At 38.1% G+C, this 16,051-nt stretch overlaps 1 protein-coding gene across 1 annotated transcript; it reads left to right on the top strand.

Moving 5' to 3' along the window:
- The first annotated feature begins 178 nt into the window (after positions 1–178).
- On the top strand, positions 179–12,652 carry rab22a (RAB22A, member RAS oncogene family). The gene is made up of 7 exons (XM_023286356.3): positions 179–410; positions 1,269–1,348; positions 2,296–2,377; positions 6,110–6,181; positions 7,048–7,154; positions 7,485–7,594; positions 9,399–12,652. Exons 1-7 carry the CDS (start codon positions 375–377, stop codon positions 9,494–9,496), a joined length of 585 nt encoding a protein of 194 aa, XP_023142124.1. The 5' UTR covers positions 179–374; the 3' UTR covers positions 9,497–12,652.
- Positions 12,653–16,051: the final 3,399 nt, after the last annotated feature.

Here is a 16,051-nt window from a genome sequence, read left to right as displayed (position 1 = left end):
TCGACATAACTGCGCGTAAATACAGCCTGTGGGCTTTGTGTATCGCCAAACAAAAAAAGAGCCGAAGCGGTCACGTGACCACAAGCCGTGGTTCAAGATGGAGACTGAGCGATCTGGTGGCTTCACTGTTAGCTAGCTAGCTGTTTACAATATCCACAATATGGCAAATACGACGGGCTGCGGGTCCATTTAAAGCTCATAGCGAGAGTTATTATCCGACCTGATGTGTGCTTTTGCCAGCTTTCGACCACGATGAAGTGAAGTTGTTTGTAAACACAGACCACCTGAAGAATATTCAAGATAAAAAAGAGCACCAAGAGCAGAAAATTGTCAATGATCATCATCACAAACCCGTTTTGAGAGGGGACATCGATATGGCGCTGAGAGAATTAAAAGTTTGTCTCCTGGGGGTGAGTCAGCATTGATTTTTTTTAAAAAATCTTTGACATATGTGCCTATGGGTCTTCACTGTATGTAACTGTACCTGTAGCATCAGACTACACCATACTGATGCACAGGTCTGTTGTCATCACTTACTGTGATCAAGTGGGAGCTAATTGTTTATAACCTCAGATAACGTCATTGGGCTTTGTTGCACTCAGCATTAAGAACAGCAAGTCACAGTAGCAGTAATCCTGCTTGCCTAGTTAGTAAGTAATAAAGACATAAGCGAGTCCTTTTATTTCTAACAGCAACACACTGATGCCTCATCGGAATAACTTTCTCTCCATCTACTAATGGATAAAAAATAGAGCTGAAACAATTCTCAGTAAAGTGACTCGTCATCTGACAGAAAATGAATTGTAACAGTCCAGATTATGTTTGATTTGAGCAACTTTTAAGCTAAAAATCCCTGGTTTACTCAGCTTTCCCTGTTTTGACATTGCTTATTTAATTCAGTATCTTTAGGTTTTGGAATGTTCATAGGATAAATAACACGTTATTAAATAAGGGATTGATATAATGTTTGGAACAGCATTCATGCACATCAAGACTCCTTTTAACAACAACAGCATAAGCCATCATTTTATCTATCGATACCCTATTAAGACATTCTTCAAGTAAATTCATAAAACATCCTTATCTTTATTTGCTAGTAAGAACAATGTCAATTAATTTCCTGCTTAATTAGCAGTAAGTTCCAGCTTATCAGCAGGACAGGAATGAAGAAGATCCCACAAAAACTAATGTAATGAATGTGTTTTTATACTTCTAGTAATTATTTATGGCCGTGTTTACTAAGCATCGTCTTTATCTTGTCTCTGCAGGATACTGGAGTTGGAAAGTCAAGTATTGTTTGGAGATTTGTCGAGGACAGCTTTGACCCAAACATCAATCCAACTATTGGGTAAGTCCCAACTGCCTCCCACTTGATAGGTGAATTTATTCTCTCTCTTTTGTTGTTGCAGAACATTATGGTGTTGTGGATTCACCAATTCCAGTTAGAGCAGAAGGAGCTGGTCGATTAATCAGTTGACTGAAAATTAATCTGCCATAGTTATTGAATAAATAGTTGGTTCCAACCTCTCAAATGTAAGGACTTTATGCTTTTCTTCACCCTATGTGGTGCAAAATAACCTTCAGTTTTGTACTTTTGGTCCGACAAACAGGCAATTTGAATATGTCCTGTTTGGTTTAGGGAAATTTTTACATTTTTTTAAAACTATTTTCTGACAGTTTAAAGCCCAAACAATAAATCAATTAATTGAAATAATAATTGATGGATTAATATAAAAGAAAACAATTGGCAGTTGAAGTTAAGATAATTTTGTTAACTTAATATCTAAGAATATGCAATATTAGCTCTTTCAGTCATCTCAGATACATAAAATTGTTCTCAATTTCTTGATATTGTAAATTAAATACTTTTTTGTAACTGTCGGTCAGTACTGGAGCCTGACTTGTATATTTAAATTATTCTTAACTAGTTTTAGCTTATCCCGGATATATCTGTGTCAGTCCATTAAAAACAAGAAATCAGAAATGCCAGATACATTTTCAAGTAAATAGCTTCACTATTAACACTAACACAGCATTTATTTTATTTTTTATTTTTTAATTTTATAACAAAATCAAGATCCGATTGAATCATTGAAACCAAATGTTATGTAATTTCATTAGCCTCAAAATACAGTATTGCTCAGATTCCAACTGATACAATGTAAATCAACACTTTTGAACATGTTATGATATCATAATCAAACTGGTATAAAACCTGTAAGCTTTATTCACAGTTTTATTTATTGTGTGATGTTTAAATCTATAGTATATCATGATTCAATTTCTCTTCACCAGGGCGTCGTTCATGACCAAGACAGTGCAATACCAAAATGAGCTGCACAAGTTCCTGATCTGGGATACAGCAGGGCAGGAGCGGGTTAGTAATGTTCGCTGAGGTATTGCTCTCAGGAGTGTCACAAATGTTGTGGCACAGCAGCACAGTTTTGATATTGTAATCAATCAATTTTCTCTATTCAAAAATCTACATATTCCCCTCCACGTGGTTGTGAAGGAAGTGAATAAACTACCAGCATGTGCGTGCACCACTCCCTGAACCCTCCTGGGGTAACTTAGATACTGCAGTTAGTCGTTACTTCTGATAGGGGGCAACATTTACCTTTCTATAGGTATCGTTCTGCCCCTTTTCCCTCCTTTTTGTACATACATGCAATTCTGTGAGTGGCGTTCCTTTTAGTCTCGTAGAAAACTTCAAGTCTGTGATGTTTTGTCCCTTCTGTCACCTTTAGTCTCTGTCCTATCTCTCTCTTCTGTCTTTCTGTTTCTTCCTCATTCCACATTTTTTAAACACAAGTAAAGGAGAGCCATTGTTATCCTTGTGTGTGATTTTATCTTGTCATGCCTCTGAATAGTCTTGTCTGTCAGCAGTTGCTATGCTGAGGTGTCACTTCTTATATTTTCTGCACTCCTGTGTCCCTGTAAATGCTACATTCCAGATGTTTTGTCACCTACACAAAGTGCAGGACTCAAACTTCACACACAAATGATATGTGATATGGCAATCGGGATACATTTTGGTGTTTGGGTACAATTTCAGAATTTAAGCCCACGAAACCGACACCAGTCTCCAGACAGTTGTGGCGTAAGGAACTGCTTTCTCTTTTGACTCACACGTTCTCTGCATTAGACCTCCACATCGCTTCCCTGTTTCTGCACACAGCCTTCTCTTTTTCTCATGCACAGTCCTCTGCTATTGTAATAATATATCCCAACTGCTGCACTCTGCAGAGAGGTGAGATAAGACACTGCTTGTCTTTTATCCTCCTTCCCCCTGGAGGCCTCTGCTTTTTCGCAGCCTTTAGGGGACATCAGTGTAGCCCCATTTAAGATAAGGCGGGAGGATAAAACTGAAACCATCCCAGCCCACTGGCGTGTGTCGCTGCTGCATCTTATCTGAGAGTTACTGCCACTCAGCATCGCAACGTCCACTTTTTTCCCCCTCTGTGTGTTCTCTCCTGTGAAACAAACTATTCTTTGTGATTTTTTTTTTGTTGTCCTTTCTATTTTTCTTCACATTGTATTCCCACGAATCCACTTTTTCTTACCCATGTGGCCTCTCGGTCTCCCAAGTAGTTCACATCTGCAAGCGAAAAAGTAACAACATTCCTTGAGTAGGTTTGGCATGTGTCTGCGTGTGCATGTGTTTTTTTCCTACAAAGCTGTTGTGGTATTTTGAGACCTTTCATGGCTTGTTTTCTAACCTCTGTGGAGCTTTGGCCTATCAAAATCTGACGAGTTGAGAAAGAGGAATACAAAGCCGGCCAATGCGCATGTAAGGAGAGACAAGGGCAGAAAGGAAAGCTCTGCGATTTCCACAATCCATATCTCAAGAACAGATGAGGCTTTCCGAGTACATCTGAGCCCAGCTGTCAACAGCCCATCCAGGCCTCCCCCTCTGACTGCCCATTCGCACAGAAAACAAGCAAAAGGGAACCTTGCATCCTACTGAAAAAGGAGGTTCCCTTTCATTATACACCCAGCTCATGGTTTCAGCAATTAATCAACACTCTCTGGGAATCACTGGGGCTGCCTTCTGCTCTGCTGTGTGGCCAGACGTCTGGCCTCGCAGTGATTGCTCTTTGGGTTACGGCACAGATAGACCACACAGGACTGGCGGTGGTGCAGCCCAACACCAGCCAGTGAAACAGACAGCACTCTCCTCAGTGCCTCTGCCAAATATCCCAAGCTGGATTCCCGTTGGTGGACTTGGGGCCAGTAACAACTGTAATTATGTGGAATGTGTGCTTTCCTGAGGTAACACTGTCACTCCAAGATGGATAGTTTATTCCATCGCATTGTAAAGGAAAATAGAATTGGCGGGAAGGCAGGGTCATTCCAAGTGAAGGTCTTTCAGAGACACGGGTTGTTTCTTTTAAAATAAATATCATTAGAAATTTCGTGACACATGGTTTTATTAGCCTGTTAAATACCTCGGCCATGGGAAGAAGGCATGCAGAGATTCTCCTTTAGCAATTTTGAAAGCTTGAAACATAGTTTTGGTCTGTCTTGCTCCAAGACAAACTAAAAATTCTTTAAAAGTATTTCATTGTTGTTGTTGTATTTATGTCAAGGGTTATAGTCTGTATTTGTTTCAGCTGGTAGAGCTCATTGGGAACAGAATTTTGCAAAGTTAAACAAATGGCCTGATGTTTCAGTTAGTATTTAATGAGGAGATGATGAGGAAATAGTTGCAGAAGATAGTTCACTTAAGTAAAAGTTGCAATACTACTGTGTAATAATATGTATTACAAGTAGAAGCCCTGCTTGCTGCAAAAATAGAAAGTCTCAAAACTAAAAGTGTATATTATGAAGCAAAATGACAGCTTTAAGGTTTCCATTTTTATATATGTTACTTATAATATCACACTGTCACATTAAGATATGTGTAGTATTCTGTAGCTGTGCTGCCAGTTTTAAATATTTACTAAGCTGCTGGGTGCATTAATCTGACAGTTTCTCATTTATAGTGTAATATTTATGAGTCTGAAGAAGACTTTAAATGCTTAACTAAGGTACCAGCAAACTAATAAAGTGCAATATTTCAGCAAATGCACTTAATTGCTTCCTTCACTGGAGCTAAATGATTTACTGAAGAAAGACATTTTATCTGTCTGGTACTGTGCTGAAGTCCTCTTAAAGGCTGTAGACAAAATCTTCTGGATTTTAGAGGAGCTCAGATGCTTCTGCCTGATATTCTGGTTGGGTTAAACCTTATCGTTCCCTTCAGATGCGGTGTGAAAAACAATATGTTCTCAAATATTATGACAGCAGGCTTATTGATGAAGCCAGGTCTCGCTGTGCACTGGAAAGTATTTTACCAGCAAAATACCAAAACCTGGCCGAACCCCCGGCCTCGCAGGCAGCTATGGATTCAGAAACTCTGCACATGCTGTTTTGATTATGCGGGACTTTGTGATGTATTGGGTTAACATCAAATGTATAGTCTTCCATTAATATCCAAACACTAACAGCTTTTGACACTTTCTGCTCATCTTTCGCTTGATAGCTTTCACATGTGTGAGATCTTGGTGGAAAGACTCGCCATACTTTCATTTTAAATAAAGCCACTTGGTTTATAGGCTTCGGGCCTCTGGGTTTGTAAAATGTTACTTGTTTTGTTGCTTATTTTTATGCTCTGTTTTTGAGATTGTTTCAGTCTATATTATTGAGTTTAATTAAACTCACAATGATTGAATTATTTAATTAGAGTTAAACGCAAACCTGTGACAAGGTCATGGATTAACCATAGTCTGGGAAAAGACACAGATACATAAATATGCAATGTTACTGAAATGATGCATTTAGCACTCTTTTCACATCCAAAAATGAAAAATAGGAAGGAATTGAAGGTAAACAGCTTTCAAAGAAAAGTCAGAATAAATTATCTTTGAAATTAAATTCTTGTTCTTCATTGTTTCAAAGCTTAATTCAGGCTTAATGAAGTCAGACTATACGAAACCTCTAGTTTAAGCAGATATGATTACTGAGAGGCTTTAGACCCACAATCTTCTTACCTGCCAATAGTGGATGTGGATTTCCTTTAAAGAGTTGATGCATATTTCTAACTAGGCTTTTCTCCTTCTTTCTATAGTTTCGAGCTCTGGCACCAATGTACTACAGAGGATCAGCAGCAGCCATCATTGTCTATGACATCACTAAAGAGGTCATTTTTACATTTTTCTCCTCAATCGATCCACTAAAAAGTACATACTGTATACCTGTGTTGTTACTGTTAGTGTTTTCTGAGAGTATTTGAACATGCTTATTTGCTTACTTGCCAGTAGTTTGACCGGATTGACACAATTCTTCACTTGGTTAAAGACTGGAAACCCTGAGAAAAAGTCCAAAGATAATAATAAAATCCTCCTGCTAGTCCCTCTAAAGTTCACTGATGAACACTTTATATCTTATTTAATTAGTTGTACAAAAAAAAACAGTGTAAAAATAACAAGTGGTGGTGCTAGGGGAGGTTTTGCTGTGGACTTTATATTCTTGGATTTGACAAGATATATTCTGGCACTTAAAAAATGAGACACAACACATTATTTAGTGAGCTTTAGAGGTGCTCATAGACAAATTTTTTTGCTGGAGTGAGCCAGACTGTCTGTCTCCCCCTCCGTCCACTCATTTCGCAAAGTTGATTTAACTGGCTGCTGTTTCCATATTTAAGTTAACGTACACTTTTATTGTGATTTCCACATGTACAGATGACACTCACACAGGTAAATGAAATGCTGTTCCTCATGGATTATACTGCAAAATAGAAAAAATATTAGACTGACAGCGCAACAATAAAACCTATAATAATAATAATAATAATAATAATAATAATAATAATAATAATAATAATAATAATAATAATAATAATAATAATAATAATAATAATAATAAATAATAATAAATAATACAAAGAGAATAGCATGTTTTCACAAAATGCTAAAATGGTCCTTAAACTTTCAAAGGAGATTCTATGTGCTTTTCTGCATATTGTTTCAGTCTGTATAACATGTTACTTACCTGCATCATCAGGAATCCTTCCAAACACTGAAGAACTGGGTGAAAGAGCTGCGCCAGCACGGCCCTCCTAATATAGTGGTCGCCATCGCTGGCAACAAATGTGACCTGTCAGATGCAAGGTGAACCTGAATTAGACATCTTACTGTATGTGCCGTAAACAGTGCTGCTGTGGGGTATGATGATAACACCTCATTCACATCTTGAGAGTGATGTTTGATTTAGATGGTAGAATTCAGTTTCTTGTTGCACATATTCTCCCGTTTCCTTTTTTTAAAATGATTTTCCATAAGACTGGAAAATACAACCAACTCCCAGACTTGTCCACAAAATTGTGAAATCCTCCCATCTGTTGGGGAGAAACATTTGATGGTTATCAGGCCAGGCATGAAATTGGAGAATCTGTGAACATATTGCAACACAATATTTTGACATATTTTCTTTATTCGCAGAGAAGTGCCAGAAAAGGATGCCAAGGACTATGCTGACTCCATCCATGCCATCTTTGTAGAAACCAGCGCCAAGAATGCCATTAACATCAACGAGGTGTTTATAGAGATAAGTAAGTGTGCTTCTTAAGCGTTTGGTGCCGCTGGCCCGAACACCTGCAGGTTCTTAGTTGTTTTTTTCCCCATTGTGTTTCAAAGAAGAAATATTGCTTTAAAGCAATATAATCTGGAGTTTAACTGTGTGTGAAGCAGACCTCTGGCAGCCATGGGGGAGATCAGACTTAGTAATGTGTTAGATGTAGAGCAGAATCCACGTAATTAGTACATTTTGGCACTTTTGAAACAAAAATCTGTAGAGACAAGTGGGTGAACACGCAGTTCTTTCTGTGGCAACGGGTAAGCTTGAGTTTAACTAAAAGACCTGAGATGCGCACAATAGCTGTTTCCCAATTTTATACTACATATTATTTGCGTACAGTATATGCTTTTAAGTAAGTTTAGTGAATAATTTACCATGTTACGTAATACTTATCTAACCCTAACCCTAAAGTAAACAAGCAAAATGAAATGAATGTTTTTTGTTTTTGTTGTAAGATCTCACCATTTTTCACAGATTATTTATTCAGACATGAGTAGTGTCTCTGTTTTCTTTGTGCATTGTAAAAATGAAGTGTTTATACATATGGATTTACTTAATTATTCATTGATGTTTCTGAATAAACACACCAAGTACTCAAAATTTGTAGAGTATGTAGTACGAAACTGGGACACAAATACTTCTTCTATATCCTTCTATACACTACCATTCTAAAGTTTGGAGTCACCCAGGCAATTTCATATTTTCCATGAAAACTCACACTTTTTTTTCATGTGCTAACATAATTGCACAAGGGTTTTCTAATCATTTCAATATGATTAGCTAACACAATGTAGAATTAGAACACAGGAGTGATGGTTGCTGGAAATGTTCCTCTGTACCCCTATGGAGATATTCCATTAAAAATGATTTGTTTTCAGCTAGAATAGTCATTTACCACATTAACAGTATCTAGACTGTATTTCTGATTAATTTAATGTTATCTTCATTAAAAAAAACTGCTTTTCTTTCAACAATAATGACATTTCTAAGTGATCTCAAACTTTTGAATGGTAGTGTATATGTAAAATAGATATCAAAACCAAGCCAACATATTATTTGAAATGAACTGAATATTGTCTAACAGTAAGAAAGTGTGAGACTGGACAGCTTGAAAAGGAAAAAGTGGAGCTGAATACCGGAGTCCAGCATCAGTGTGTGTGTCTATTCAGTAGTTTTGAGTTCTTTTTTTCAGACGTAAGGTGCATAGATAGATGTTGATTACCTTCACAGTTCGGGCAATAGCTCTCGCCTTCTTTGGAAGCGTCTCACTGACGGCGTGTGATGTGTCAACTGGCAGGTTTTGACAGCCGGCATATGCAGCACGCCCAGTAGAGCTGCCAAATTCGCCGGGCCGACCATGCCCACAAGTAATGGCATGTCGTGGCGAGCCCAGCGGACCCGACCGCCGCACCAGGCATGCCACATCCCCGCCGTCCTATTTCTTCTGGAGTAGGGTGTAGGGTGTCCCAGGTGTGGGAGAGCATGAAGCATCCCTGTTCATGGCCCTCTTCGCATGCCTCCTGATCTCCGTGGCCTCCTAAATCCAGCGTTTGAGTTTGTTGTCTTCAGTTCCGATGATTCTTGTCAAAATCTGCCAGCTGACACGTCACACGCTGCCAGTGAGACGCTTCTGAAGAAGGCAGGAGCTTTCGCCGAAACTGTCAAGATAATCAACATCTATCTATGCACCTTATGTCTGAACAAAAGAACTCAAAACTATTGCATTAATAAGAAGACATGATGAACGTTTTTGTGTGTCTGTGTATGCGTCTTCACAGGTAAGCGCATCCCCGTTGTGGACACAGCAGGAGCAACTTCAGGGAAAGCTTTCAAGTTGGGACGGCAGGCCTCAGAGTCTCGCAGGACGTGCTGCTGATGATGTCGGTGACTGTCCGGCCTGTTACAACCCAAAACCCACCACACATCCCTCAAACACCCTGCATGACAGCGCCACTCTGATGGATGTAGCAAAACATTTCTAGGGCGCTCAACAAAAGCAAATCATCAAGTTTGGTCTGACAATTGCTGGCAGCAGAAATACTTCAGGTTTACTGAGCATTGACAAAATGCAAAGATGCATTCACATGCCGGTGAAAGAAAGCCCTGTGTGCAATTCTCCTGGCTTCTGTAGTGGACATCAGCCTTTATCGCTGTAGGTTGATCAGAGGAACTTTACAGCTGCAGATTGATGGATTCAGAAGTCATTTGCACTTGTAAATTTGTACAAATCTATCGTTCAACCAAAAAAAATGCAATGAAGTGGTTTAATCTCACCAAATTATTTTGATAGTACTTAAGTTATTGCCTTTTTTGATATATATCTCTCCCCAAACATTCTTTATGAAAGATCCATCTTTACCGTTAACATGTGTACTCACTAATTTATTGAAGATTGAAGAAAGAAGTTAACGTTGGCTACGTGTCTCATCCTCTCATTGCAGTGTTGGCTGTTTCCAGTCACAGTTATAGTCAAAACAGATTGTGCAGATTCATTTACATTTTACTGTGTGATTGCAGTTTCTATCAAGGCAAAAAACACCACAGGGGTGTTTTGATATAAACCACAGTCACACGGTAAACGATGCAGAAATGAAAGGTGTGTGGGAGCCTACTTCCTTTACATAGTTCAGCACTTTGGGAAACTGATGCCCCTGCAATGTCTGTTTGGTAAATAAGTCGCAGGAACCAGGAGGCAGTTAGCTCGGCTTAACAGAAAGACTGAGTCAGGCTCGCTGTTTTAACCAGCTGATGGCTGGTGCCTTATATTTGATGTCATCGTTCTTCTCATCTAACTCTGCCAGAGAGGAAAAAGGCATATTTCCCAGATTTCCTTCAATTGTGAACTTTGTTATTCTTGAATATGGATCTCTTGATTACAACTTACTCCTGAGAATGATAACAAATTGTTCTAAAATCTAAACTCTGTGATCAGAAGAACCTTTCCGTCAACATCTACCAACGATGGTGCTTTAATCAGAGCTTAAAATAGTAGCTGATGATTATTCTATGATAACAGTTCCAGCTGCTCACATCTGTTCCACATTTCCACTTGTAATCACTGTATTAACAGTGTATGACGTGCCCCATAGTGCACACAGTGTAGAGAACCAGCCAGCTTCCCAATATTACTTTTTCTTCTAATCTCATTTTAACTGTTCACTGGCGAGCTCGTCTGTCTTTAGCCTTTTGCTGCTACTTTGTAACAGTTTAATGGGGGAGGCTGATTGTTGTGAGGTGTTGCCAAATTCTTTAATTGTTCCATAAACATTTTTCATCTTTCCTTTTTTTTTTTTTCACATAATCAGCAGCGACTCACACATCCAGTGGTCTTTTACTACTTGGCCTGTGATGAAAACAATGAAATCTGGAAACTAGAGCTCATTCAGAGGAAGCTCATAGTTTGGAGCTTAAGTCTCCCGTTAGCAAGAGGTTATAGGTGGAGAATCAGATGTGGCACTGTGTCGACATGCTGACCCCGTGTTGAACCTTGGTCTCCACTCTGCTCTGAATTACTGTAGGCGCTTTGTTCCAGAATCTGCGTTCTTATCCGTCCTTTCTTTCGCTTTTTCTGCTTCATTCCTCTTAACCCCAGGCTTTTACTGCTAGTGTTTAATTGTGGTAAACTGTACAAGAGCTCTCACAGAGCCATTTACTTTCACTTGAATCCTTATTACTCTGTGTTCCTTATGCTATATTGCAGTGGTTTTGTTACCTCTTATATTGGCCAAATTACATAGCAGTTGACTCATGACCTTAAGCGGACTTCTTATTTCTGTGTAATTTTATGCTTATCTGTATCACTTGAGCACCTTTGACCTCCAAACCTCTGCAAACTGCACATGTGGACTTAATTAGACATTGGTTCCACGTTTCTAAATATGAACTGTGTGCTTTTCTTTCAGTGCAAGCAACTATTTGCCTTTAAGCATCTAACATGTAGCTGTTCTTGATGAGTTGTGTAATAAGCAGTGCTGCCTATTTTTCAGGATTTTCCTGTGGAGTGCAATAGTTTTTACTGCAACAAATTCAAAATGTGACCTGATTGAAGAACACAGTTAAGCACGACGACTGGCGCAAAACTGTGATCTCATTCCCTTAGCCTCCAACACATGATAATAACAGGTTTGTGTTGACCTCATTTTATGCTGGTTTGATGGTAATTTTGCTCTGTGGAGTAAATGAGCAGTGCGACTGGGCAACCCTTGAAAACCTGAGAAAATCTAAACTTTTAATTCACTCTGCTGTCTTTGATAATTCCTCCAGCACTGCATTATAATGTCGACTCTCGCTAGAATTTACCACAGCTTCAGCAAATTCATTTAAAACGGGAAATCACTCTGGTACTTTGACTGTTTGTATTAATTAGCCCACTTTACTAACTAACACTCTGTCTGCAGTCTGTTATTATCTCTGTGAAATCACTTGATGAAATAATCGTGTAAAGCCTCAGACTTCTTAATGTCCCTTCATGTTGGTTTAGGTTTTGAGTGTGTGCTCAGTTGTTATGGCGATGAAGAACGTGGTGCCAAATTAGGTCAAGGTCATTATTTCCACACACATAATTAACCTTTTTTTTTTATTATTGTTAATGTGATATAATGATTTGAAGTGCTAATCACATAATTACTTAAAAAGTTTGATGATTATGACACTCGATTTCCCTTATTTGGAAACAGGAGACATGAGTAGAAATTTTGTGTCATTAGTTTTGCATTGAAAAGTATCAGTAGTCTTGGGCTGGCCCTGGGAATGTGATAAATCTATATAATGTATCTTTTACAGTGTAGATATATATACATCAGATTGCACACAAGTCGATGACTATATTCTAAGCCGGTTGTGTTACAACAGTATACCCGTACACCATTTGCAGTAAACAAACCCTTCAGCAGTGTAGTTACCATATTTAGCTTTTTAGTACGTTTCATATAAATTGTAACAAAATGCCTGAAAACACTTGTTTGCAGTGTAATTCCAAAAGTGTAAAAAGGGAATTGTGAGTTGTTTACTAATAAAAGACTGACAAAAAATATGCCTGTATGCTGTGTGTGACAGAGAGAGAAAGAAAAAAGAGTGAATGAGTGTGCAAAGTTTCTTAATTCCTTGTGTTGGGGTCAAGAGAAGTGTTTGTATTAATGCATTCCTTGTGGATACAGTTACAGTGTTGTTAGTGATTGGTTGTGTTGTTCGGTTGGCAGCCAGCTGCAGGGCTATATATATGAAAGTGACACTTGAGATGTGTGTTTGAGTGGCAGAGGGCTTTTCAATGAACTTTAAGTAGTGCTGAGAGGGCAGGACACATTTTTAACAACTTCCTAATCCCCTTCTAAACCTCAAAGATTACGGAATCTATATTCGGCTCATTCAAAACCATTTTTGTGAGCGTATTTTAAGTTTCAGTTTAAAAAAAAAATACACTTTCTCTGGAACTGTGCGGTTAATTAGTTTCATAGTATGGCTGTTAAAGGCACATCTTCTATTGATTTCACATAAAATGAAGCACTGCGTGGCTCTGTGAGAATAACACTGCAAATGAGGCAAAAAGACAGCTGGAAAATAAATTGATTTATTAAGCTAATTAAAAGCATACTAACCCACTACAGTTCCAGTTACATGAAATTTGCCACTGAGCTGCTTTTCTCTCCAGGAAAATATGAGCACTTCATAATGTCTCGCTTTTTGCTGTTGTTGTAATGTTATTCTGACTTTGCAAAAAGTTAAATCAATAAAAGTCACTACTGAGTAGAACATTTAGATGTTTTGAAGTGCTAGAGGCTTCTCCTTGTGCACATACTAGCTCAGTGATACATTTAAAGGTAATGGAGCCATTATTACTCCATCAAAGAACACGATGGAGTTATGTGACAGTAGGCGGTGGTTTGTCCGTCTGTCTGTCTGTCTGTCTGTCTGTTTGTCTGTTAGCAACATTACTCAAAAACGGACTGATGAATTTGGATGAAATTTTCAAGAAAGGTCAGAAATGACAATGACCAAGTGATCAGATTTCTTAAAGATTTCTGTATCATTGCGGGATTGCATCATGATGTCACTGTTACTGTTACAACAAGTGAATACTGTCAGCTGCCTGATGACGATCACATGATTGCGATCCTACTATAAATACACCACTGCGGACTTATCGGGACTTATCCATCGGAAATGAGACAACAACTGAGCAGCCTTGGCAGAGTACTGCGCTCTCTGAGTGCTTTTCTTGTTATTTTTGTCATTTACACCAGTATTTGTTCCGCTAAAATAACTCAAAATATTCACAATGAGAAGAATTATAGTGCATCTTTGTGTCACATGGAAAGGCTATCAAGGGCAGTTTCATCCAATTTTTCTGTTTAGAAGTCTAGAATTCAAATTTGTACTATTTTTCATGATGCCAAATAATACGTTTCCCAAAATAATATAGAATGTTTGTTAAAATGACTGTTAATAAAAACACTAAAGACGTTCAAGAAAACAGCATTTACAAAAATGGCACTGAAATAAAAATGCCAATTTTTTTTGTTTCAGTGATGATAAAGTGTCAGTTGTAGCCTACATATACACGACTGCTCTAAAACCTTTACATTTTCATCAAAAGTTGGATGTTGTGCTTTGACTTGAAGAAAACCATCTTGTGCAAATAAAGTTTAATCTCTGCTCAACTACTGATCCATCATTATAATGATCATATATGAAAACAAGAACAGCACTCAGAGAGCGCAGTACTCCGCTGAGGCTGCTTAGTCGTGTCATTTCTGACAGATAAGTCCTGATAAGTCCTTAGCGGTGGATTTGTAGTAGGATCACAATCATGTGATCATCAGCAGGCAGCTGACGTAGCGTTCACTTGTTGTCATAGTTACAGTTACGCTGTGCCGTTATCTTGCAATGATACAGAAATCTTTGCCAAATCCGTGGATCCAGACTATAAGCCACATCACTGCCAAAATCTAATCACTGGGTCTTTGTGTCATCTCTGACCTTCCCTGAAAATTTCATCCAAATTCAATAGTCCGTTTTTGAGTAATGTTGCGAACAGAGAGACAGACGGACAAACATACGCCGAGCATCACACAACTCTGCTGCATTCCTTGGTGGAGTAATTAAAGAAGATGCAAGTTTGCACGCTTTATGATTATTTCATGTTATGGTTCACATTGACTGAGGTGGTGGAAAGTAAAAGTAAGCGTATTTACTCAAGTACTGCACTTGAATTAAAGTTTTAAAATAATGGTATATTGCCTAAGTGGTTCCATTTTAGGTTACTTTCTACTTCTAGTCCACTATTTTTCTAAATTAGTTTTCATGCCACAGTCATCTAATAGAAGTACACCTGATCAGTTTTGGCATGTTGCTGCTCCTTGATTGGTTTCAAAGAAAAGTTCACTCTCTAGACTTCTCACGTTGTTTCATTTGGGTCAGATCCAGTCTTCATTCATTTATATAACACATTTAAAACAACAGACGTAGAGCTAAAGTGCTTTACAATACAGAAATAAGATTAACATTCTGAATTTACTTAACAGGTTTAAATAACAAGGTATTAAGAGCCTACAGTATTATATAATAGTATGCTTAAAACCCTAGAACTATGATACAAAATTCTAATTTACCTGGATAAACAAAAAATATTTTAAGACGTTATGGTGTTATTAAAGCTAAAAAACTATATATTATATAAAATTCAGAATAATTAACCTGACTAACTGAAATGTTGAGGTTTGCTACAGGCTCTAATAAATTAAACTGATAAAAAAAAATTAACTTAAGACCTCGTAAAATTGTATATTATACAACCTGAACAGTTGTTTGAGACCCAAAGTGAGAAAATCAGAAAAGTACAATAAACATTTCTATAGCACCATTCAACACTGGAGTTACATGAGGCTAGCAAAACAACATTAAATCATCAAAAGTGCAGTACAGTCTTAAAATTAGCAATAGCAGAATATCAGAAAAAGAATAAAAAGTTATACCAGTTGATTTTCAGATCCCATGAGTTGAGGTTATTATTATTATTATTATTATTATTATTATTATTATTATTATTATTATTATTATTATTATTATTATTATTATCATTATAGCCAATCCAAGTTAAAAGATGTAGAGTAGAGCCAGACTGTGTAGTGATTTAAAAGTAATTAGCAGAATACACTAATAAAGTTTTTTTTGTTGGTTTGTTTTTTCTGTCCTGGTCCTGGTGCTGCTCCTTCCTCCTCTGAGAATAACACGGTGGTTAGACGCAACTTAGACGCTGAACTCCTTGAGCTTAACTAAAAACCTGCATGTTTCAGCCGCGTCCTCTCGCTGGGTTCAGGTTCCCTTTAAACTGAGGTGGTGGGCCCCAGCAGCCCTGGGTGCACCCCGGCATCACCCATCCTCACCCACCCTCCCTCCTCCTCCTCCTCCTCCTCCTCCTCTTCCTATGCAGAGG

This window comes from Amphiprion ocellaris, chromosome 5, assembly GCF_022539595.1.
Source record: "Amphiprion ocellaris isolate individual 3 ecotype Okinawa chromosome 5, ASM2253959v1, whole genome shotgun sequence".
NCBI classification, from domain to species: Eukaryota; Metazoa; Chordata; class Actinopteri; family Pomacentridae; genus Amphiprion; species Amphiprion ocellaris.
Note: the sequence above shows the minus strand (reverse complement) of the source record. Positions and strands in the feature narration are given on the sequence as shown.